Source organism: Nestor notabilis, unplaced genomic scaffold (assembly GCF_000696875.1).
Source record: "Nestor notabilis isolate BGI_N333 unplaced genomic scaffold, ASM69687v1 scaffold2727, whole genome shotgun sequence".
NCBI classification, from domain to species: domain Eukaryota; kingdom Metazoa; phylum Chordata; class Aves; order Psittaciformes; family Psittacidae; genus Nestor; species Nestor notabilis.
The window spans coordinates 2,758-27,126 of record NW_009937655.1 but is presented as its reverse complement, the minus strand read 5'-3'; the positions used below and the strand labels follow the sequence as shown (position 1 = coordinate 27,126).

The window sequence follows — 24,369 nt, the reverse complement described above, 5'->3', positions numbered from 1 at the left end:
AAAGAGTGAATACAAAGCCAGGTATATAGACCTAATCTCCCATCTCTGCTAAAGACCTGTATCCATGGGACCCACTCCCTTCTAATAGAGGATAAATGTAGGTCATCTCTTTACTCTTTCTGAGATTCTCCTCTGAGACTAGCTTTCTCTGCTGATGGTTACTCTTTCAAAGACTGCTTTAAAGATGGACGTGTCTGTTTAAAAGAAAGAATTCTTCCAAGAGCAGTAAAAAGAAAACTACTGGCATTTCTCTTCTCCCCTTCCCCTCTCACAAAAAGGGCTAATATTTCAGCTCCAAATAAGGATGTCAAAGGGCTGCCCTTTTCCTTTCACCAGTAGCTTTCGCCTCCTTTGAAGGAAATAAAAGGAGCAGCAACACTTTCCTTCATGTTTCTACCAATTTTAATATCTGACTTATGCATTTAGTGATATGGTCACTTTAAGGCTGTTGCCATGACAATAAAACTAAACGTTAAGAGTTCTCTTCAGAAATAGCCTTATTTTCTGGTAATCGCTTACTTGTCTCATCATCATTCTCAACTGCACAGAAGCTCTTGAGGGCTGGGATTACTGGACAAAGAGTAAGGGAAAGTGAGTTGTCTTTTCTTCAGCAGATCCTGAATAGTTTGTTTGCTTTTAACAAAAAGCAGATAATGATAGATTTGGGTCCACATGTGCACCAAAAAGACAAATACACTCAAGAGACTGAGTGGTTTTGCTACACTTTTCTAAGGTACTTGTAGTTCCTCTGGACATCGTAATCAGCGTGGACAAAGTCAAAAAAGTTATAAACCAAAGAAGGATTATAATGCTTGACTTTGTACTACTCACTTAGAAATAATCACAGCTGGAGCTCTCAATTCCTGCAAGTGATAATGTTCCTGTTGGTATTTAAAGACTTTGCACATTAAGAGGGTGGAGAAAAATCTCTGAAGTTTTCCCTCACCAAAGAAAATCCCCTTAAGAGAATAAAGATTGAATTCAGAGTGTGTCATATTCCTATTAATAGCCAAATGGGAGATGAATGAACCTGATCAAATCCTGTAATTATTACCAGGAGATATTGACGAAATCTCCGTGTAATTTTCTATTTCTAATTTCTTTGCATATATATAACAGTCTGCAAAGTGCTTCAGGGTGCCTTTGAATGAAAGCAGCAGATATTAGTGTAAGATTTATCATTGTTTTGATTATGATCATCTACTTACTCTTTATAAGCATTCTGTGATATGCATATACCAGCAAATGAGATATTCAAAGTAATGATAAGATTCTGTATTGCTATTAATTGTTTATATAATGATTTAATACAACCAGACTTCTGTTACTGGATTGATTTATTTTCTCCAATTTGTTTAGACATCATTTAATTATCAGTCCAGTCCTACAAAAAGAAACAAATAAAGAATGTACTACAGGTAGGAATGGAGTTAATTTTAAAAGATATGCTTACATGAGCTGAGGAACAGGAATTGTTTTGAGAATACAAATAAAACACCTACTGGATTAGAACTGCAGTGTTAAACACATACTATTTAGCATCAGGGACTGCAGCGACAGGACAAAGGGTGATGGGTTTAAACTGAAACAGGGGAAGTTCAGGTTAGATATAAGAAAGAAGCTCTTCCCTGTGAGGGTGCTGAGGCGCTGGCACAGGGTGCCCAGAGAAGCTGTGGCTGCCCCATCCCTGGCAGTGTTCAAGGCCAGGTTGGACACAGGGGCTTGGAGCAACCTGCTCTAGTGGAAGGTGCCCCTGCCCATGGCAGGGGGATGGGACTGGATGAGCTTTAAGGTCCCTTCCAACCCAAACCAGTCTGGGATTCTCTGACTATCATCTGTCTTCAGGTGGACGCCCCGCAGAGATAATTGCAAAATGATTTCTATTTCCTGGGTGTCTGTTGTTAAAGTAGATTTATAAAAATAAATTGTGGTGGGTGAGAATTGCTGCCCCAGTAAATAAAGGGAAGAACTTTGATTCTCATTACCTGGGAAACATGGGAAAGGGTGTAGGATTCTAAAGATTTTGAAAAGAAATGTGTCAGAAATTACAGTATCATTTTGTAAAAGGGGTTGGAACTGGATGATCTTAAGATCCCTTCCAACCCAAACCATTCTGTGATTCTATTAGCTGTGGTCTGAAGAATAAAAACTCCTATATGTTCCCATTTCAAAGGTATTCAACTGTCCACTTCTCACAAGACCCAGATTTTTAGTATGCGAGCACCTTTATTGTAATCCCTGAATTTCCATAATCTATCTGAGAGGTACAAAACAGTTTAGTCCAGCTAGTATCTCCATATGAGTGTAAAAAACATTGTGAAGGGGACTGGTGTGCCAAGTATTAGCATTTTCTCTCTTCCAAAAATATCTGGCAAGAATTTTATTTATATTTGAACAGCTAAGAAGAGCTGGTAATACAGAGAATTTAATGAACAATGCCATTTTGGCAGCAGCCTTAATAATCTGGAAGGGAGTTATTTGGAAATATGCAAATTCTAATTAACAGGATTAAAACCAGGGCAAACACAAGCCAGGATTAAAGCAGAACTAGCTAACTTTTGAAAGGATTTGATGAAAGTTAGTTAACTTTCTTTAATGTACATACTACGCAGCATAAAAGTCATACTTTTAGATTCACCCTGCTCTCAGAGCTCTGTGCTTCAAATGAATTATAAACTGCCAGCAATATACTCCAGGTTGAAAACTTTTAATTCCACTTGAATTTGCTGTTCTTTGGGGTTCTTTACAGGTCCTGTTCCCACCTTAGGAACCACCCTTAAACATTAAACTGGAGCTAATGACTCTCCCTCAATGCAGCTGCCAAGGGGTATTATGAAAAATGTCTCATTACTGTATGGGATAATATAAACTGTCAGAGAGTCATAATTCAACTTTTCTTCCCCACAATGGCATTAGACAGGCTGAAGTCTTACAAAATAGGTTGTTCTCATATTCCTAACAGCAAAAGAATTTTGAACTCTTAAAATTAAGACTGATCTTAAGGCAGTTAAGCTGCTTATCTGGCACACAAACAGGAGAGAGTGCCACCAACCTTTAGCAACACGCACTTCATTACGATGTAGTAGGCATTTTGCTTGGGTAATCACAACCTATGTGCAGGTACAACTGCTACTGTGTGGTGCAAACAAGGGTTTGCAAGAGGTTTGTTTCAGGGGAAAATGATGAAGTAAAACAGGGAAGCAGTCTGGATTTTTGTTTTTGAGAGCTCTCAAAAAGAGCTCAGCTCCTCCTCACCTCCATCTAAATGATATGATGAAAGACCATGTAATCCCAGCACCCAAACTACTAACATAAACACGTCCACCCTTTGTCTTCCATTAGTAAAGACTAATTCTGTCAAACCCATGAGGCTGATGGTGTAGCAGGCACAAGTTATCCTTCTTTAGAAATTATACAAGATTGATGAAGTTATTTTAGATTAAATTAATACACAAGCCTCATATTCATAAACAGTCCCACAAGAAGAACGATGAGCAAATTTAAAATACCCTCAATGACAATGAACTGTACAAAAGAAACACTGGAATTTGAATTTAGTCGGGTTACTTTAAGAAGCTTCAAACGTTCTTTGAAGAAGAAATCAGATTAAATTAGCCATGCAAAGACTTGGTTAATTTCCACATTTTTCTGGGATTGAGGCTTAGGTCTCCTTTTTCACTTTACACACTCTATCCATCCCCTGACCTTTCAGATGAAAAAACTTTGAAATTAAACGAGGAAATAAGTTTGCTCCTTTGGACACCTCTCAAATCCTAAAATCCTCTAACACCAACCCTCTTAATTAAATGCAGGTTAATTTGAATCATCATAAACATCCTTATGAGCATTATATGCTTTAACAGTGATTAGAAAATTAATACTTTGCAAGGTACACAGTAAACAATTCAAAAACTTGCTAAAAAAGTGCCTATTTTTAAAGTTAATAAAACCCGGGGTTCCACACACCCCCCCACCAAAAGACTTAAAACTCCATGAATCTTCCAAAGATGGATTGTCTAAGAACCATTTTTCAGTATGACCAGGCATGTGGGATTTAGCTGAATAATTTGTCTGATGCTGAAACTGTATCACCCTGGAATTCATGCAAGCAGTTTAGTGAGGGTTTCTGAGCTAAGAAGTTGATGGGAACCTGCTCCATTTCTTCCCTTTTCCCTACTTGGCAAGAGATGAGACACAAAAACCTCTGGCAACTCAGAAGGAACCTTGAAGTGTAGCAGATAGACCAGTGCCATCACAGCACTTCCTGATGCCATGTGTGCTAGAGATACATAGACAAATGGGTGAGAAATGCATCTCACTGAAGTAATCCCTCAGGAAGGAGGCTGAGATAGTTTAGGCTGCTCCTACAGAGCTCCTGCCTGAAAGGACTTCTTGACTTTGTGAAAAGCTGAATAACCACAGCAAAAGGTGAATAATGGAGACAGCAAACTGGGCTCTGCTTTCTTTTGAACTATACAGATCAATTTCAGAGGAAAATATGCCTCTTCTGAGTATTTGTTTACATTCTCCTTCCAACAGAACATTAGAGACAGAAAGTTTCTCCTTCAAGCAGAGCAGTTCCACTTACAAACTTCATTTCTTCAGTGTTCCTTTCTAGAAAAAAACCAATATAAATGTGAGGTTCCTCTTCTTTTGGGGTCCAGCCACTCCTCTGACTCGACTGTTGATTTTTCTTATCTCTGTACCAAGACATTTGAAGAATGGAATGTAGGAATCCTACTATACTGAAACTGATCTCCAGCACCTCTAGATCACAGCCTCTGTCAACAAATTCATCACTTCTCTGTCTCAGTTTCAGATTTTTAGAAGTAGGACAGGAAATACACGTGGCATTTCCCTTGGGAGTAATGCTGAATCCTGCATTGAGATGTCCCTTCCTCTTTGGGTGATTATGGAGACAAGATTACTTGGGATTCAGCTGAAGCAAAGACAAGAAAGTTCTCCTGTGAACCTACATCTGAAATGGGATGTTATGGCAATCTGCCAAGAGAAATTGACATTGGAAAGGGCAAATAACTCAAAGAAACTTCTTTATAAAGTTAGTTACAAATTTCATTTGGCATTTTCAAACCAGTATGACTCTTTTATTTGAAAATATGCCAAAATTCAAAAGATATTTTGAAAAATAATAGTTAATAAAGGAAACTATTGTAACTAACCTGCAATATGCAATGCCAAAAAAGTTTTTTAGTCAACCTCAGAAAGTTTTAAATGTTTTATGACAGAAACATGAGAAAACTCTGTTCTCAACAGACATAACCAAATGAAGGACAATAAATGAAATGATCATTCAGCTATTCAACATGCCCCGAAAGTTAAACACCTGTCTTCATAATCACCTTGACAAAGAGAAACCTGTATTCCTTCCATGATCCATTCACACATACTGGAACTTCTCATGAAATCACAGGCTACCTTAGCTCTGAGGGAAGAAAATCCTGAAGGACTGTACTGGATTTCTGGTTTCCAAAATTCTCTGATTTAAAACCCCAAGCATTTTTCATTACATTTTTGTACATCTGAATGCACTATAGCAACAGTTAACACTTTACTGGGTGCACACTTACAAGCAGTTACCTAATGAAATGTGAGTTTTTCATATCTGCACTACTGAATATACTGTTCCAAGATCTCTGCAGATAAATGATGAATTCTAGTCTAATTGTAAAGCTATAGATATACCTAAGTATATATCTATAGATAGATAGATGGTCTATTTATAGATAGACTAGCTAATAGATAGTCCATTCTACTAACTATCCACAAGCCTATCAAACTAGCAGAGCAGATGTGCTTCTGGCAGGAATTTTAAGGCACAAAGATCTGTATTGGAAGAAATATTAAAAATCTCAGAGCAGCAGCTCAGAGACTTCATTTCTTGGAGTTCCTGACAACTTTGACAGTTTTATTTCATCTGACTGAAAGAGCTAAATAAAAATAATTGAGTATGGCATGACAAAATAACAGATGGCTATAGTTAATGCTGACTTCAGCCCCTATACGTCTGTTGAGTTCAATAAGGTACTAAAGTGCATAACTTAGTGTTGAATTTGGTCCAGAAAACTTAATGAAGTATGGGACTTCCTGCACCCAGAAAATCGCAGTGAAACCCAACTATATAAACAGCTATCATTGCTCCTAACCTTCTATTGTCACTTCCTGTAGTGCTCATCCTTACATCACATCTATGGGTATACCTCATGCAACACTGAAAGCAATCTACACTTCACACAAGAGCACCATTGGGAACGTAAGGGTGCTGTGATTTAGCTCACCTTTTCAGTTGCTTGTACAGCTATGACACCAAATACTGTGGGAAAAAATCTAGGTTGATCACACCTTGGAACATTGCTTGTTTAGGAAACCTTACAAAATCATACATATGGTAAGTATGCCCAGAGAAGGGCAATGGAGCTCGCAAAGGGCCTGGAGCACAAGTCTGATGAGGAACAGCTGAGGGACCTGGGGGGGTACAGTCTGGAGAAAAGGAGGTTCAGAGGAGACCTTATCGCTCTCTACAGCTACCTGACAGGAGGATGAAGCAAGGTGCGTTGTTGGTCTCTTCGCCCAAGTAACAAGCAACAGGACAAGGAAATGGCCTCAAGTTGCACCAGGAGAGGTTCAGACTAGCTATTAGGAAAAGTATCTTCACCACAAGGATTGTCAGGCATTGGAACAGGCTGCCCAGGGCAGTGGTTGAGTCACCATCCCTGGACATGTTTAAAAGACATGTAGGTATGGTGCTTAGAGCACTGCCAAGTCCACCACTAAACCATGGCTCTAAGGTGGGTTGGACTTCATGATCTTACAGGTCTTTTCCAACCTAAACAATTCTATGATTCAAAGATTCTCTAAGTAGGTTAGTTCTGTCTCCCAAATTTACATCTCCTGGTAATCGTTTGTCATGGTTATCCTCCCCTTTGTCTTTTTATGCCAAACTCTTGTTTCATTTGGGCTTATTTATGCTTAATACAGATGACATCTGAGCCCTTTTAGCCTTACATTTGGGCTTCTGTAAAATAGAGGTTGTTAGTAAGCATAAAGCTGTCTGACACGAAAAATGTTGTATTCAGGAGTGTTGGATTCTGCTCTGTGTATAAAATTACATTTATCCTACTTTTCTATATGATATTTTAGAAGACACAGAAAAATTACGTTACTTGCTAGCCATCACATGGAAAATAAGCATACCAGCATCCTCCTTCTAAATAATAAACTATGTAGCCAACACAAAGACAAAAGATGGGAAAACAAGTAATGTTACATACTATTAAAAGTAGGATTCCTGGAGAAATTACTATCGAGCTATTTATTTCCTTTCTGTAAAGGCCCCAAACAAGTTTGTACTGATTTTTAAGAAAACTTAGGTATTTGAGCCTATTTGTCAATAAGCTTTCTGTACTGACTAAACTCAATCTTTAACCACCACCACCACATCTTACTTCCTGTATCTATAATCAGTTCTCATTCTTGAAATACTGTATATTTATGGAATGAGACATGATCGTCTCTCCTCAGAAGACCTCTGTTTTCCTTCAGCCCTTAGAGGTAACTATCATATTGTACTTTAACTTTGCCTCCAGTCTCATCTCCAGAAGATTGCTTTCCATTTTACTTCTGTGGGTGTGTAGAAGGCGGCAAACCCACAACAGTGATGCTTCTCTCAAAGGGGCATTTATCCCAGTAGGATAGATAACCAGTGTTATTTAGTCTTTATTGTGTAACATACAGCTTGTACATCTGTAGAGCCTTACTCAGTAAGAGGATTTCTTAACCTACTGCTGTCCAGAGTTGGAATCAGTGATCCTACACTTATTTTTCCTGTCTACCTGAAAAATAGAAAAATAGTTTCTAAATTATTAGTAAAAGTGGTCTCAAAACAAATTCTGCTTTTCCCTAACTGCTTAAAAACATTTTTCAATACAGTGAAGCCATCAGGTTTGTGCTTTTTTGATGTCATCATTTGTTTTGTTTGACCTATGAAAGCTAGACATCTTTATTTATCCTGGAACTGGTAAGGAGGTGGGGAAGAAATAGCTATTTCAAACATCAAGCCATGGAAAAGCCAAATGGAAGAAAAAATTTGTAACAGCCATTGCTAAAAACCAAGAAGCAAAACCTAAAAACCAAAATCCAGCAAAAGCTTGTAAAGTATTATCTGCAAATTGTGCCATAAACATAACGCATGATGTTGCTACATCTAAGGTGGAAGGGAAGTGGGGTCCACTACCATGACAGTTCTCTACTTAGAAAAAGAACTAAGTATCTCACTACAAATGGATATACCCCCATTCATCAGAAATAATTATTTGAAAATGAATGCTCTGAGATATTCAAGCACATTTAAAGCAATCTTGCAGCATAGAAATAATTAACAAATGTCTTTTTTCATAATGGAAACACTCTGCAATAAAGCACAAGCCAAACATGAATACTTGTCACTTCCCTCACTTGTAAACATGCACGTATATCTCTCAGAATTGATTTCATTTCAATTAGGTTTCTCTTTCAGTGCTTTCTCTAAAGAGACACACGATCTTGTTTTGCAACGATACGCAACTTTATCTATAGGTTAATTTCTTTATGGCCTTTTTAATGTTTTATGATACCCTAACCTCTCGCCTGTGTGTGTGTGTATATCCACACAGGTATTACACTAACAGGGGATATGAGAAAGGATACTAAAGAAAGTACTTAGTGAGGTTTTGAAATATTGTATTCTTGCATAGTGTACAACTGTGTCACCTCGAGAAGCAGCTGGGTTCTGTGGGGCTGCAGAGATTCTCTCACAGCACATGTCAACTGAGGGACCAAGATTAGGACTTGAGCTACAGGGAAGCTATGGCCTGCTACACTTCTTGCTAAGTATTAGGCCAAATGCACATGCTCTTGTTTAGAAAAGTCTGGCTTGCTGCACTGACTGCAAAATGTACCATGTCAAGTATTTAGCATTTTGTTGACCACCCTTATACAGGATTAGTGACCTATTCATTAGCCAGATCACTCCACTTTATTGCTCTAATGGATTTCCATTATCCTTCTTGTCAGCCCTTGAGCTCAGCTCTCTTTATATTACACATCACCACTTTCTCCTCAACAAAAGACCAAAGTAAACTTAGCAGAACTCACCATTCATTTCCTAAGGCAATTCCCTCTGAGCTGAGCCTGTCTTTTCCTAGTGTAATGCTTGAACCCCTCTGACACTTTTAACTCCATAGTGAGCTGTTACAGCCCTGACTGTGTGAACTGAAAAGGTTCTAGGGCATGGGTTTCTAAGAATCTGTTACAATATGGTCATGGCCAAAGGATTGGATCCAAAGACCCAAAGTATTTGCAGCTGGTGCACTGAAAGCCTTGACAATGTTGTGCTGCATTTTAATGTTAATTTGCCAAATGTTGATGTATTTTCCAATGGTTTAAATGTAGTTTACTGCAGATGTTTCTTGTCTTAAAACAAATCTATAACAAAAAAGTTGCATAATAGTTCTAGGCATAGCAAGAAGACTATCACTTCTACCTGCAAGCAAAGACTACAGATCCAATGCAGGAGAGGCTGAAGTCACTGAGGACAGCTCTCTGCTATTTCAGTCAGCCTTATCACCTAGTCTTCTGCAAGATCTGATCACATCTCTACTGGTTTTATCTGGGGGGAGAGGGGGAGGAAGGTAATTTTCTTCACAGTAGCTCCTATGGGTGCTGGCATAAGTATTTCTTCCTCATTCATGTTTACCTCAATGTATTTTTAGAGAAAATGATACTACACATTTCAGCACATGGAAAAGAGAAGACAATGCAGAGACAAGTAAGCTACTGCTAGTACTAGTGGCTGTGTAAGGAGCACTTTTTCCCCCCATCTGTTTTAAGCTCAACAATATAATTCTGTCCAGCACTAGACACTTAAGAGTTGGCTGGACAGTGTGGCGGGACATCTGCCTAGAAAGGTTGAATCAGAAGATCCTTGAGGTCCCTTCCAATCTGGTGTTCTTTGATTCTATGAATTTATACTGAGCCTTTAAGGATTTATACAAGATTGTGATTTGCAAGCATTAATACATTAGAAGCAGAAATTGAAATATAAGAATCATGAGGTGCTATAAAAATCAGAAGCAGATCCCTAGAAGGTCCTTAAGAAAAGTAAGTAAGTTAAGAAAGTTAAGTAGGGATAGGTTTAAAAGATCAACTGATTTGCTGAACTCTGGGACAGTTGAATAACTGCTAAGATGAACCTTCAGTAGTCATTAAAGAAACCTGTAAAAAAAGCCCAAAAATTAATGTTACCAGAAATAATAAGTTTTATGTTTCTTGAATTATGGGATAATGCTCATTCTAGACCAACAACAGGAGGAAGCACGAAGTGGCCAAGTTGAGTCTTTCCAAAAACATACCCTTGAGATCATGAAAATAAGATTTTTTTTTTGTTTTCTTGTTTTTGCTTTAGTTTCTCACAAAGAAAGAAAACATCCAGGTAATGCAATTCCCAAATACTTTCCCACTGTGTTTACAGGGGTGGTCTCCAGTTTTCATCATTCGATTTATGCTGTGCCAAGACTTGCAATTGACCCCCTTTCCCTGTTTCTCTTTTGTGTTAGAAAGGTCTAACAAAAGAGAAGATTAGATGATTTAGTACCTCCATGAAACTTGCATTTCCTTGCAATTAGGTCTTTTCTAGGGAGTTGCTACTAAAATACATTCTGTATGCATTCTGGCAGTTCTATTATGCATTATTTACATTTTCTTTTTGTGTTCGGAATCCTTGAAATATAGTTAGCCACCTCATTTTCCAGGAAATCCTGAATGACAGAACACAGTGCTTCTAATCACTAATCATTCTGCTATCCTTACACATCCTTCATAAGTATAAAATATGTGCTGGTCCCCACCTAAGTGCCTACCAAGTAATAATTTGTAGTTTCTGCAGATGACAGGCCTTATTGTCAAACCACATGTTTGTGGTCTTTTAGGCAAGAACAAATTGAGGATATTTATGTGTAAAGGTGACAAAGGCATCTGCCTTAGCAACCAAAGTACATAGTGTCCAGAGTGATGGAGATGTACAGACATCACAGATTAAAAAAACCCCACATTGATGTAGTTTGCCAAGAAACACAAAATGATGATCAAGTGTCAGTTTTCATTCTTTGCAGCTTTACTGGCAATCTCTTTCCTAAACAAGCAATAGCATGCAGCAGTGCTAATAAAATCTCCCTCAAAATCTTCAGCCCTGGAGCCTGCCTCTCCATAAAGTTCTCCAATCATGGGGAATTGCATTTTCTATCCTAATGATGCATTTCTAATGTCAATGATTCGAAATAGAATCAACCTCATAATGTTTTGAATATGCTGTCATTTGGATAAAGCTGGTTTTCTTCCAAATGAGTCCATACAGTCTAAACTATTAGAGATCATTTCAAAATACAGATTTTGGGATGCCCTTCCTTGGAGGTGTTCGGGACTCAAACGTACATTCCATTGGCCCTGAGCAGTAAATCAGACTAGATAATCCCTGGAAGCCACTTCCAGACTGAATTACTCTGTGATCTGATGAGCATGTGCATGCAGAGATGAGTACAGTGCAAAACCTAACCACCCTCAGGGAGCCTCTGAACTGATCTGTCTTTAGCAAAAGTATTTAATAAATTTAAGTTTCTGCTGCCCAGGTCAGTCTCCTCAGTTTTTAATCTCAGAGTTAAGCAAGTCAAGGTTTATCTTTATTCCAAACATTGTTTTGCTTTTCTTTCAGAACAGATGATGGTGTTATTTCCTGTTTATACTTCACGTCTGTTCTGCTTCACAAATATCATATATGGTATTTTAAAAGTTAATAATGTGATATTAATAAAGAGAGCTAATAACTGATATTTCTGAGCTTTCTGTTCATTTTTGCCATCATCTATCTGTTATCTTGATTCAAGGGATTTACATCAGTTGATGTTATCTATTTTGTTGGCTTTTTTCATGGTCCTTAAAGGAACTCAGTTTCTCTGCTTTTAATGTCAGTGATTAAAGATATCTCATTCTGGGCTTTTTTACTGAACAAAATGGCAGCAGGAGATAATGTCAGTTTTAAGAGCATTAAATCTAAGTGTGCTGTGTGAATTAGGAGTTTGGATTTGATTCCTACATCTTATGAAACCTGATACAGTTTTCTTTCAGGAAACATGGAAATTTGAACAGAAATACAAAAAGCATCTTAGATTTGACATAGGATCCTTAAATTCATACTCTTTTACAAAATGTTTTAACTCAGCAGTCAAACTGTTGACCATTACATGTCATGATGACTTCTTATGTCATACCCAGCAAATAACTGTTTTTAGACATGAGATGACATGTTTAGTGATAGCATTCTAAACTTTCCTGTTTCACAGAAATAAAACCTGCTAATTCATTTATACTTCTCCAATGACAACTTTTGCATCATAGTTTTTTATACTTGCTGTATATTTGCTTCATCACATTTTCTAACACTGTCAGCAGATTTTATTATCTTTATATTTGCCTTCTTGCCTGGAAAATGGCTTTTTCTTCTTTTTCATTTGGCTCTACTTTCTCTTTACCAGTTTATACAAATAAATATATATACATTCAGGTACTTCACTAAAGGCAATGGTATAACTTAAGCAACAACCCCAACTCATAACTCAAGAAAGATTTTGTTTCCCTCATTCCACATTTAATATAATCTTAAAAACAACTTCCACTTGACCAAAAGCCAAGGAAAATAGAGTATCTGTGATAAAAAAATAAGGGAACACACATTATTAGTTATCCCAAGGTACTGGTTTAGGCAGAATTATTTATTCCCACTAAAACATTCATTCTTCAGCAAAATATGGAGAGACAAAACGGCTACCTGCATCCCATCAGCAAGCTTGCTCATATAGATACACTTTTTAGTGTTAAGAATCCATGTAGCATTTTAATGCCAATTTAAAGACTGTTGAAACCAACATGAGCTAAAAATGCAACAAATTACCTTGGACCTGATTTACAAAGTCTCCAACACATACTCAGACAGCTCTTACAATCTTTGAGGGATCTCCAGGGATTCCATTTCCTACATTTACTAATTTTCTTCACTCTAGTATTCTGCATGTGAACAGGAGGCAGAGGAAAGAAAAACAGCTGGAGAATTGGAGGAGGGGAGGAGGTGTTGAGGCTAGGACAAAATGTCTACCCATGATTAATTACAGATATGTAAGAATTTGGAAAGCTCAGGGCATTTATTAGATTATTCAGCACACAGAAAAAAACCCACAAAACCAACCAGGAAGGAGACATGAATGGTAACCAAGACAAAACCAGACCTGGCCCATGATATTAGAACTATTTATAGAATTTAAGCTTCTTTTACAAGTTTAACTACAGAAAAAAACCCTAAAAGCAGTTTCTCATTTTCATTTTGATGTTAGAACCATGGCCTTTATTGCTTAATTTGCAGGCTTCGTGAGAGGTTACTGCATTGCTTTGAGTGTTTATCATAGACAGTGCTAGCAACCTTCCTCCGTAAAGTAAAATAATGCACTATGCATATAGCATTTTCTTCCTTTTTCTTTATCAGGTCTTTTGCAGTGTCAAGAATCTGCTGGGCAAAATGAGAAAAGGACAAAAAATGATTCTTCCTCTAAATGCTGACGTTTTGCAGCTACCTGAGTGATGAACTGACATGGTATTTGATAAGTGGCTCTGAAGAAAATCTCCCCATCAAGCCCGAGACTGATGGAAAAATGTATCGTAAGGGCTTCTGGGTTCCCTCTTCCCTGTCCCTCCCACTTCCCTCCTCCTCCCCACCCCCAATACGATTACCTCCTGTCTTGCCCTTATACATATATATACATATGTGTGTGTATATATATACATACTGGTATATTTATATGTATATATACCAGTGTGCATGTGTGTGTGTGTATACACACACACTTATATATACTGGTATATATATCCATATATAAATATATATACACACACATACACACAAATATATATGTGTGTATATGTATATGCTGGTACACCAAAGAACAAACAGTGAAAACAGATAACCTCTTGTTTACACTACAGGCTTAATACCTTCAGTTTGATGGACTCCCTTGTGAGTGTTTCAGCTAAAATATGACTGCTAATAGTAATAACAGCCAAGCATGCACTGCAGTCTTCATCTGCCCTGTAAAACAGGCTGCCACGGATTTCAGATGTCTTCTACATTGGATTGCACTGATTCAGAAACAAAAAAGGCAGGGAAGTCCTACAATTTAAGAAGAAAAGCAAAGCACTCTCTTCAGTGTCAGATACTGAGTGAAATACATTGGGCTGGTCAGCAATGGGGTGAATTCATCTTCATAGCACTGCACTGAGGGCAGAGTCATTACTCTTTAAGTTAGCACACAAATAAAAGGAGGAGGAGGAGGAGAAAATAATTGGCAGCTGGAAGTTCTGCAGAGCACAGTGCTCAGCATACTCTGCCCTTACCTGACAAGCTGCAACAGTAAGGTCATTGACTTTAAAGTTAAGACCATAAGCTTTTCATTCAGACTAAAAATTCTGTACATTTGCAGGTAAGACATAGCAGACATTTTTCTTCTTGATTGCCTGATTTGTGACTTACACTAATCATGAAGTTTAATAACAAAAAGAATACGAATGAGCTGGGAAAAATATTTCAAATCATCTGTATGGTAGAAAAAAAATCATATATCTGCATTTTCACCTGATAATTCATAAGCCTCTCACAAATTTCTTAGAATGATGGGATGTTTCTAACAATAGCAAGAATATCCCAGAGAGTAATAGTTACAGATACCTGATTCTGATAGAATATTTTTAAAGCTGCTGTTGAGTGATTCTGTAGCTTAAAAAGCTCTGGATAAGACCAGCTGTCTGCGACTGGCTGGAACTGAGGTCAGCTGGGACACAGGAAAACCTCAACACTGTCACTCAGAGGTGAGGTCAGTAGCAGGATGAACACTCCCTTTTTGTCTCACAGTGATTTACATAGCAAATAATACACACAGATAACATAGAATCATAGAATCAACTAGGTTGGAAAAGACCTAGATCATTAAGTCCAACCATTAAGATCTTGTTATCATTCATCCCTTTAGGTTCGTTCATTTTTGCTAGCTCTGAATAATGAATGAACGTGAAGTCAAATGGGAATCATTTTCATCCCTAGCAGGTTGCTAGAGCTCAACCATTTTTACATATGCAGCAAGGTAAAAGAGTCTGCTTATGATGCATGAAGATGCATTTCCTCATTCTCAGCTATGCTACTTTCGTATTGCTTGTGGGATGAAAAATCATAGTAACGGCAAAAATACAAGTGCACAGGACTGAGGTATAACACCAAGTAAGAAGGTGCCATTTTAAGAAAGGCAGCCTGCCAGACAGTTATTTCATATCACATCACCTTTTCTTGTGTTTTCAGTTTTGGAGAAAGCTAAGTCTTGTTTCCCCAGCTGTTTGATCACCGAAGTGAGTGACCAAAGCACAGGCATAAAGGGAAAAACACTTTATTTAATGTTAATGAGCGGGATAATAGCTAAACACCAAGTCGTATCAGCTTGTTATAAACGAGGCTACAGTCCAGTCTCAAAGATGAGTTAATACAGAAGGGAAAAGAGAGAAACCAGGAAAAATATTTGCCAGGTTTGTGATTCATTAAATCCCAAAACTCTTAATGCCCTCAGCCTGTATCAGTTCAGGCTGCAAATCTATGAGGTCCCGTGAGCTACATACATATGGCTGTTGTCAGTACTTGCATGGAACATCTCTAAAAAGCAAGCTGGGTGATCCTGGGTTTGCCCAGATCCTGGACTAGAGCTGTGGGCTACGCATTAGCAATACAACACAAACACTGGGGATAACTCCAGGGCAGCAGGTATTGTCCTTCAGTCTACACAAACCCAGTAAGCCTGACCACTTACTGTGCAAGAGATGCTAGGCCTTTCATATGCCCTCAAATTAAATTTTGTATCACTCACATTCATCTTATATACATATTTAATGATGGTATGAACTCTGAGGAAATAAAAGTCCTTTTCTGTTTGCAGACAGACTTGCCTAATAGAGCCATGGTCTGTAGCTGGAGTCCTATAGTGCTACTAAGGCATGAGGTAAAGGAGAATTTGAAAGGCTTAGTGTATCTGCAGCATGACCAAGTACTGGATGGAGCTCATCTCTCCACTTTATCACTTCTATCTTCCAAACTCTCAAACTGCTGTTATCAGTAACAAAAACATTCAGCCTTCTCTTGTGTGAGAAGCCAAAAGAGGGATGTATAATGGAGAAACACAAGGTATATATAGTTTCTATAAAAGAAAATACAGACCGGGTTATAAAAAAAAAGAGGACAGAATTCACTTAACAGGAAGATACCACATTTTTTGGCATGCAAACTCTGTTTAACTGTTGCACACCAGTTAGAGCTGATGAGCACAGCTGAGAAATGCAGTGCAGGCAGCAGCCTATTTAATTCCCAGCCACTTGACCCTTTTCCCTCCTAAAGTAGTTTTAATGGCCAGTAGGAATGAACTCCCTGGCTTCTGGCTATCCGTTTTTCTGCTGCTGAAAGTTTCAGCTCAAATCTGTCAATCATGTGGAAAGAAGTACTACCAGCTGTATTAAATCTTACATTTCCTAAGGTTTGAACGCTTGACTTTGTCTTTAGTGTTCCCTTCCATGCAGATTTTTATTCTGTGCCATTGTGTACTGTCATAGTGCTAAATTTTGATTGACTGTAATTACCTTAACCCCAGATGCCAGTGTCAGTATACAGAGGAACTCTGAAAGGTAACCCTGAAAACCTGCAAAAAGCTGTCTGGATTGGTAAGAGTACAAGAAAAACCACCACAAGAAGTAATGCAAGTTGCCACCTGAGCTTTCCAGCCTTCATCCACAAAACTAGTGTATTCCTCAAGCATAACTAGAAAAGAAGTTTTGATAGGTCAGCTTTTACAGAGTGAACAGATGTAATTACTGCCCACAGTTACAACACAAATCACAATTACTTATTGGGTTTCCAGGACTTACATTTCAAAGACAGCCTTTAAGCTCTGCAAAAACATTGAATTACAGTTTTCAAAGTGGTGCAGCCTAATTCTACAAGACTTCCTAAATTTCTAGGACATAGAGATCCGTTGTGTTTTGCAGATGCCAGGCAAAACAGCAGGACACCACGAATCTTACTAGATAATTATCTGGGTTTTGTTTCTTTTCTGGTTTCATGTAATACAAACCAGAAGGTTTTCATGTTAAACACAAGCCTCTATTTTAGCTAAAATGTCTGTTTTGACAGGTACTGCTTAAACATACGGCCACCTTATATAAATACTTGATTTCTGCATGCAGTTGATCTGACTGGTCGAGTTGGAAATTCTTCATATATATTGGATGCTTATAGTCATGCATGTTCTTCAATGCAGCTTCTACAGTCCAAGTTCTTTCAGGCATATCATATTTAATCCCTTTTACTTCTTTAAGATTTCTCCATATAATGCTACAAATAGTAAGTAAATTTAATCCAGATGTAATCAAGTAGAGCCAAGGGTAAGTTCTCAGTTTGGCTTTTGTTTTTCACAGAGAATGCATAACCTAGTCAATTCTTACCACGTAACACCTCTGTGGAAACTCAAACTGCTGCCTAGATGGGAAAGTGATGGTAAAAAAACAAATCCAATGACATTGCCAGCAGCTTCTAATGAAGGACAAGAGAAGCCAGTGTCATGTAAGTAGCTCTCTCTGCATCAGCAGCTCTGTTACTTAGAGTGCAAGAAATTAAAGGACAGATGGATTTTCAGACGTGCCTAAGGGAATCAGGAACTGAAGTATGAACGATTTCAATGGGAATTAGTATGTACTATACTTAAGCCTTGAAGTCTACCAATAGCTCCAGAAGCCTTTAATATCCTGTTAAATCTGGCTACAAATGACCTACCTGTCATTGTCACAGCCCCAGGTTGGCATTTCAACATCCACCCATATTCTTGTCACTCAAACAACTTATGTCAATCTGAGCCCCGTTCAGCTGTCTTTTCCCATGACCTGAAACTTTCTTCTGAACCCCCCCAATTGTAGGAAAAGAGTTGTGAAGGGGTGATGTATCCTGCAGAGTGTTCTGGCAAACATCTCACACAAATAAAGTACTTTTGCAGGCTCTGGAGAAAGAAACATCGATTTCCAAACAGTTACAGCAGAGGATAAACAACAAAACGAGGCTCCCTCCTTCTGTTTTAACTGCTCATTTCCTCTAAGTCCAAACCACTGTTTATCTTCTAATTCACCTTAACGCCTTCTGATCATCTTTAGGGCTACCAAGTAGTTCTTGAAAGATTAGAAGTCACATCAACAGTCAGCAGTGAAGCCCATGCCCTACTTTGTAGCCATCTTTTCCCAGTAAATCCAAGCACAGCATCTTATTATGTCTTCTCACATACTGTGGGTGCTATGTAAGAAAAAGTAAGGAGCCTGTGGTGCAGAAGCTTTGGCCAGTCTGGGTGTTTAACTGACGTTAGGGTCAAAGGAGAGTAGAATCAACATTTCCCTGCAGATCTTTACATTTACTACTTAACTGGTACAGTTTGTCTATCTCTACAATGCCAGCCCTTTTTTAAGGAACCGCAGAAATGGTAATAATGTTTTTATTCAAAATAAGATAGTGTTTGATTTTGGGTTTGTTTTGGGATTTTTTTACATTTTACCTAAAATTACTCATTTAAAGGTTTTCTTTAAGAGCAACCTAGAGAATCTCTTGTTATTAGTATCAGCAACCTCAGTAGTGTTTATTCTCTCAAAGCTGAAGCAATCTGACTTTAAATGTCAACGACATCATCTTTAATAAATGGTCTTTCTTAGCAAGCAAAAGTAATCTTTTTTTTAATAATCTTAATCTTTAATTCACTTGTGAATTACTTTGATTTTGGACACAAATAATGGACAATTTGGGACTAACGTTCACTTAGGTAGGATTGTTCTGGGTGAAGCTCTTCCCACGTGTGTTTCTGTTTCTTAATCATGACAAAAAGGATTACTTAATATTTACATTTCAGCAACACCATGGGCTTCTCTTAAGAATAAGGTTCTGTTTTAGACAGAGTGATCGCTTATTCCAGTTGCAGCTGTGAACTTTAGGTGTTTTCACAAACTGGACCTCTGGGTTTCCACTTAGGTACCCAGAATATTAAAATAAAACTCATAACTACTCTGTGAAGAAATGGCTTATGAAACTTCACAAGCATCACAGAGGAATGTGGTTCCAGAGGCAAAGTTAGAATCCACTTCTCCAGGGGAGCATTCTCCTGCCTTCACTATGAGCTATTCATCAAACTGCAATTCCTTTCTTCATTTCTAACGCAGTTTCTGACTCCTACAATAAGAATTGTGACCGGTACTCTACTTACAGTGCATCGCTTTGATTCAGCCTGACCCACCCTTCAGTGCCTCCCCCATCTCCTTTAAAATGAGTGCCCTGCACTTCAAAATCTGAATCTCTGCACTGAATCTCTCTCTTCTTCACTTTTCATTCCCACAGTTTCCCCTCAGCAAACTTCTGTTTTACTTCTTCACCTTTTCTCATACAGTTGTTGCTCTAGCTACTGCCTTCTCCCCACTGTGTCTCCCTAGAAGTAATTCCAAAACCCAAAAGGCATGGCTTTGGAATGGGCTAGATACTTGAAAAATGAATCTTGAACAAAATCTCCTATACACATACCACAGATTAAAATATAATATCCAGTTGTATAACTATTTTTCATATATTGTCATGTAATATACAGTAGTTTTCCTGAAAAAAACCAAACAAGAAAACACCAACCCTGATATCTATCCGGAGAAATACTGTGTAAGTGTCTTCTTGTTTGATGTTCTGAGTAAAAACTGTGTATCTATTGTGTTAGCAATCTTATTTTAGATTGAAAAAAAAATCTAATAATTATATTAATGTATTTATTGATAGATTCCATATAATCTCAGTACACATTAAGAGGAGTAGAGATTACAGAAAAGTAATATTGAGTGAATGTTGCTTATTAAATTATCATCTGTGACTCTTAGAGGAGGCCTAAGAAGAGACCAAAAGTCAGTGATATTTCACCTACGTATTTCACTCGACATAAAACAGTCAACATATGGTATAGAGACTACTACATTCATCTATTCATGGATACCACTATCCATCTATTCATGGATATGCATCCAGCGCCCCAAGCAATAAAAAACATAAGTACTCCTAATTCTGCCATTATCTTAATTATTATTACAGTACCTTCCTTTTATCACTATCGTTTTGACAGAGAACCAAACCTACCTCCCTCCTGCCACACTACGTTTAAGTCAGAGTCATAGGATCATAGAATGGTTTGGGTTGGAAAGGACGTTAAGATCATCCAGTTCCAACCCCCTGCCATGGGCAGGGACGCCTCGAACTAGAGCATGTCGCCCAAGGCTCTGTCCAACCTGGTCTTGAACACTGCCAGGGATGGGGCAGCCACAGCTTCTCTGGGCACCCTGTGCCAGCGTCTCAGCACCCTCACAGGGAAGAACTTCTTCCTTATATCTAATCTGAACTTCCCCTGTTTCAGTTTAAACACATTCCCCCTTGTCCTATCGCTACAGTCTCTGATGAAAAGTCCCTCTCTGGCACCCTTGTAGGCCCTCTTTATATTTTTCACTATATAATTCTAGCTCTGAAGTTTGGCACCATGGCTGATTCCTCTGTGTGTAATATTGACTTTTCTATTTCTGTGGTGTGCTATAATTCACCCATATCATAGCTAACAGCATGCTATCCTAACAATGTCAAAGCTTAGCATGGCAATGTCTGTGGCAATGTTTGATTTCCCATATCCTAATCTATATTTTTGCAGGGCATGGAAAATTTCCTTTAATCCTCTAATTTAGTTATTTTTCTTACTTCATTCTTGTGGATGACATTGAACTGGGAGAAGTGGCTGATATGCCAGAGGGTTGTGCTGCCATGCAGAGGGACCCTGACAAAATAGAGAAATGGGCTTACAGAAGTATCATGAAGTTCATCAGGGAAAAGTGTAAAGTCTTGCAGATGGGGAAAAACAATCCCCTGCTCCAGAACATGCTGGGGGCTGGGAAGTAACTGGGCAGAAAAGGTCCTGGGGGTCCTGCTGGATGCTAGATTGAACATGAGTCAGCAATGTGCCCTTGTGGCCAAGGCGGCTAATGGTATCCTGGGCTGCCTTAGGCAAAGTACTGCCTGCAGTTTGAGGGAGGTGATCCTGTCCCTCTACTCAGCACTGGTGAGGCCACACTGCAGTACTGTGTCCAGTTCTGGGCCCATCAGTACAAGAGAGAAATGAAACTACTAGAGCCCAATGAACAGCCACTAAGATGATTAAAGGACTGGAGTATCGCTCCTATGAAGAAAGGCTGAGAGAGCTGGGACTGCTCAGCCTGGAGAAGAGAAGCCTCAGGGGGATCTCATTAATGTCTATAAATACCTGAAGGGAGGGCGCAAAGAGGACAGCCACATTGTATTCAGTGGTGCCCAATACCAGAGGCAAGAGGCACAAACTGAAACACAGGGTGTTTTTCTTTCTGAAGAAATACTTCTTTACTATGGGGGTGACCAAGCACTGACACAGGTTGCCCAGGGAAGCTGCAGAGTCTCTATCCTTGGAGATACTCAAGAGCAGTATAGACATGGTCCTGGGCAACTGTCTGTAGGTGGACCTCTTTGAGCAAGGGGTTTGGACTAGATGAACTCTGAGGTCCTTTCTAACCTGTTCTGTCATTCCCTTTCCTTTTTTGTTTTTCTTTTAAATCCCTTGCATGCCATTAAAGTACTGCAGCTCTATATTAATAGTGGTACAAATTTCCCAATTAACACAAAAGGAACCAGTATTGATTCAATTACCAACAGGTTGCTATTAATGTGAAAAGAGTTCACAAAAGTATGGTTCCAGCTGCCCACTGAACATTGCCTATCATGTAAAATACAATGCTGCCCATCATGACAAAAGAGACACAAACGGTTAAAGCTTATACACAAAGCATTCTAAGAGCACAGAGAGGGTCTTACACAAAATGATCATGAGCTTTACGCAGTAGGTTCATTGTTATGAGAAATATCAGAGATGCAGCTTTAATTCTCTTTTCTGCCCAAAGGGATTTAAACCCCCATCAATTACCTCACAGCAGACTGCCCCTGTTACCAGGCTGTAAAATACTCTGGGGTAGGGCTTTCTCAGTCCCTCTGTTTTACCCGTGAGGAATCAATAACTAATAGAGAAGAAAAAAGAACCAATTCTCACTGTCTCATCCCAAATGGGCTATAGGTTTGTATTCTCAACCAACAGGCCAATGAATATTTAATTATCTCATCAAAAGTGCAATAGCTTCCTCTGAAATACAGAGCCTCATTCCATAATACTCTCTAAGCCTAAACAGATTTAGAATAGACTTTAGGAAAAAACCTCCTACTATGAAGGTGCTGAGGTGCTGGCACAGGGTGCCCAGGGAAGCTGTGGCCGCCCCATCCGTGGCAGTGTTCAAGGCCAGGTTGGACACAGGGGCTTGGAGCAACCTGGTCCAGTGGAAGGTGTCCCTGCCCATGGCAGGGAGTTGGAACTGGATGAGCTTTAAGGTCCCTTCCAACCCAAACCATTCTATGATCAATGATGGAGGCAAAGTTCCATGGGCAGCCTAAATGCTGACCTTTCCAAAGTTGCATGGGCAGCCTAAATACAGCTCAGATGACTTGAAAACATAAATATATTCCTTATATTTGACAATGACAGATACTGTGAATAAAACTGAAATGAAGAGATGGCTAGACACTTTGCAGGAGGGATCACAAACAGCATTTTTGCCCTTGCTCTTTGGCAAAAGAGGAAATATGTAAACAAAAGACATTCAAAATAATGGTAGTGTTCTAAACTTAAAAGAGATTCTGGTCATTCTCACCCTTGGTAAGAATGGTAAGCCACTCACCATTGCTTATAGTCGGCATCACAGTTGCAGTAGTACTTTGGATCCGTACAGTTGCGCTCAATGCCGCAGGCACATTTTTGAATGCCAGGTCCTGATCCACCCCAATAGTAGTGCTTCTCATTGGCTTTGCCGACCCACCAGGTATATGGATTCCCTTCTGCAAGGAATGAAAATGCAAGGTTATGATGCATCAACGAGGTAGAGCTCTCCAATGCATTGTTTGGGCTCAGATGTTTAATATGCAGATGTTAACAGCATGTAACTGGACAGCCCTACAGCACTTCTGGCAAACAAATGCAGTCATTGTTACAGAGCAATTCAAGGGACCTGGCCAGGTAAACAAGCCACGTTCTCTCTTCTGTATTCATGCAATTTATAAGGATTGAAATTAATGAAATATTTTTTATCTTGTATGCTCTTTGTTTAGCTTTTTAATTGTTCTCAGTTTAGATAATGAAAATACGTGGGCAGGTTCCCTCACTCTTTTCAATTACTTTCAAATTCATATAGTAAGCTATCAGATGGATTATTCAATAGTCGACCACAAATGCTGCACAGAAAGGTGCATTCATTTTCTTTCTCTCTCTCTTTTTTAATAACAGCTTTTAATTGAAAATTAATCTATCTTCACTGGAAAACAAACATGTTCATGTTGATCTCTCCAGATGGTCCAAAGGAAAGCATGAAGAAATATCTTATGGTCTTTTCCAACCCTAACCAGTCTATGATTCTATGATTACCAAACTCCAAAAGCATATTAACCCTTTCAAAAAAATGTGTGTGTGTATATATATATAAAAAAAAAATATATATAATACTTGAGCAAAGGTGATCTAAACTTTGATATCATCATATTTCTTGGCATTGGGTCTGTAACTTAATATTTTCATATACTGGTCCAAGTTTATTTCTAATGCTTCTGGACTAACTAAGCCTCTTATGTGGAAATAAACAAACAAATTCCCCCTATTTCTAATTTGAAAAATCACCCTGACTGATGAGTTTCTTTTTATTCCTCCAGTTGAGCAAGACACTTAAACCTGAGCTTAACTTCAAACCCATGTGAATAACTCAATCGATCTCAATGTACTTAGTGATTTTTTCACAGGTAAAAAACATGATTGAACTCAGCCTATAAACATGTTTCTTTAAAATGTCTTTTCCCCCTCATGTAATCTGCTGCTGGTGTTTCCTCATTAAATCAAATGAAGCTATTTGCATCGCATTCATTTACTAATACATTTTACAAGTAAAACCTTACATTAGAGATATTCTGCTTTTCATTATTTCCTGATTGAACATCTCACACATCTCCAAAAAAACTACATCCATAATCCTAAAAATAGCCATTTCATAATAAGTTTTCATCATCTAGACCATTAATCTATTTAACTC

The 24,369-nt window shown here is 38.5% G+C and overlaps 1 protein-coding gene across 1 annotated transcript in view; it reads right to left on the bottom strand.

Annotated features, from left to right (window-relative positions):
- CNTNAP2 (contactin associated protein-like 2) overlaps positions 1 to 23,131 on the bottom strand; it is a gene marked incomplete at its 5' end in the record, with an annotated part of 126,594 nt that extends 103,463 nt beyond the window's left edge. Inside the window, one exon of the mRNA XM_010018910.1 lies at positions 22,975 to 23,131. Within this exon, the coding sequence (XP_010017212.1) occupies positions 22,975 to 23,131 (157 nt within the window). The remainder of the gene's footprint in view (positions 1 to 22,974) is intronic.
- Positions 23,132 to 24,369: the final 1,238 nt, after the last annotated feature.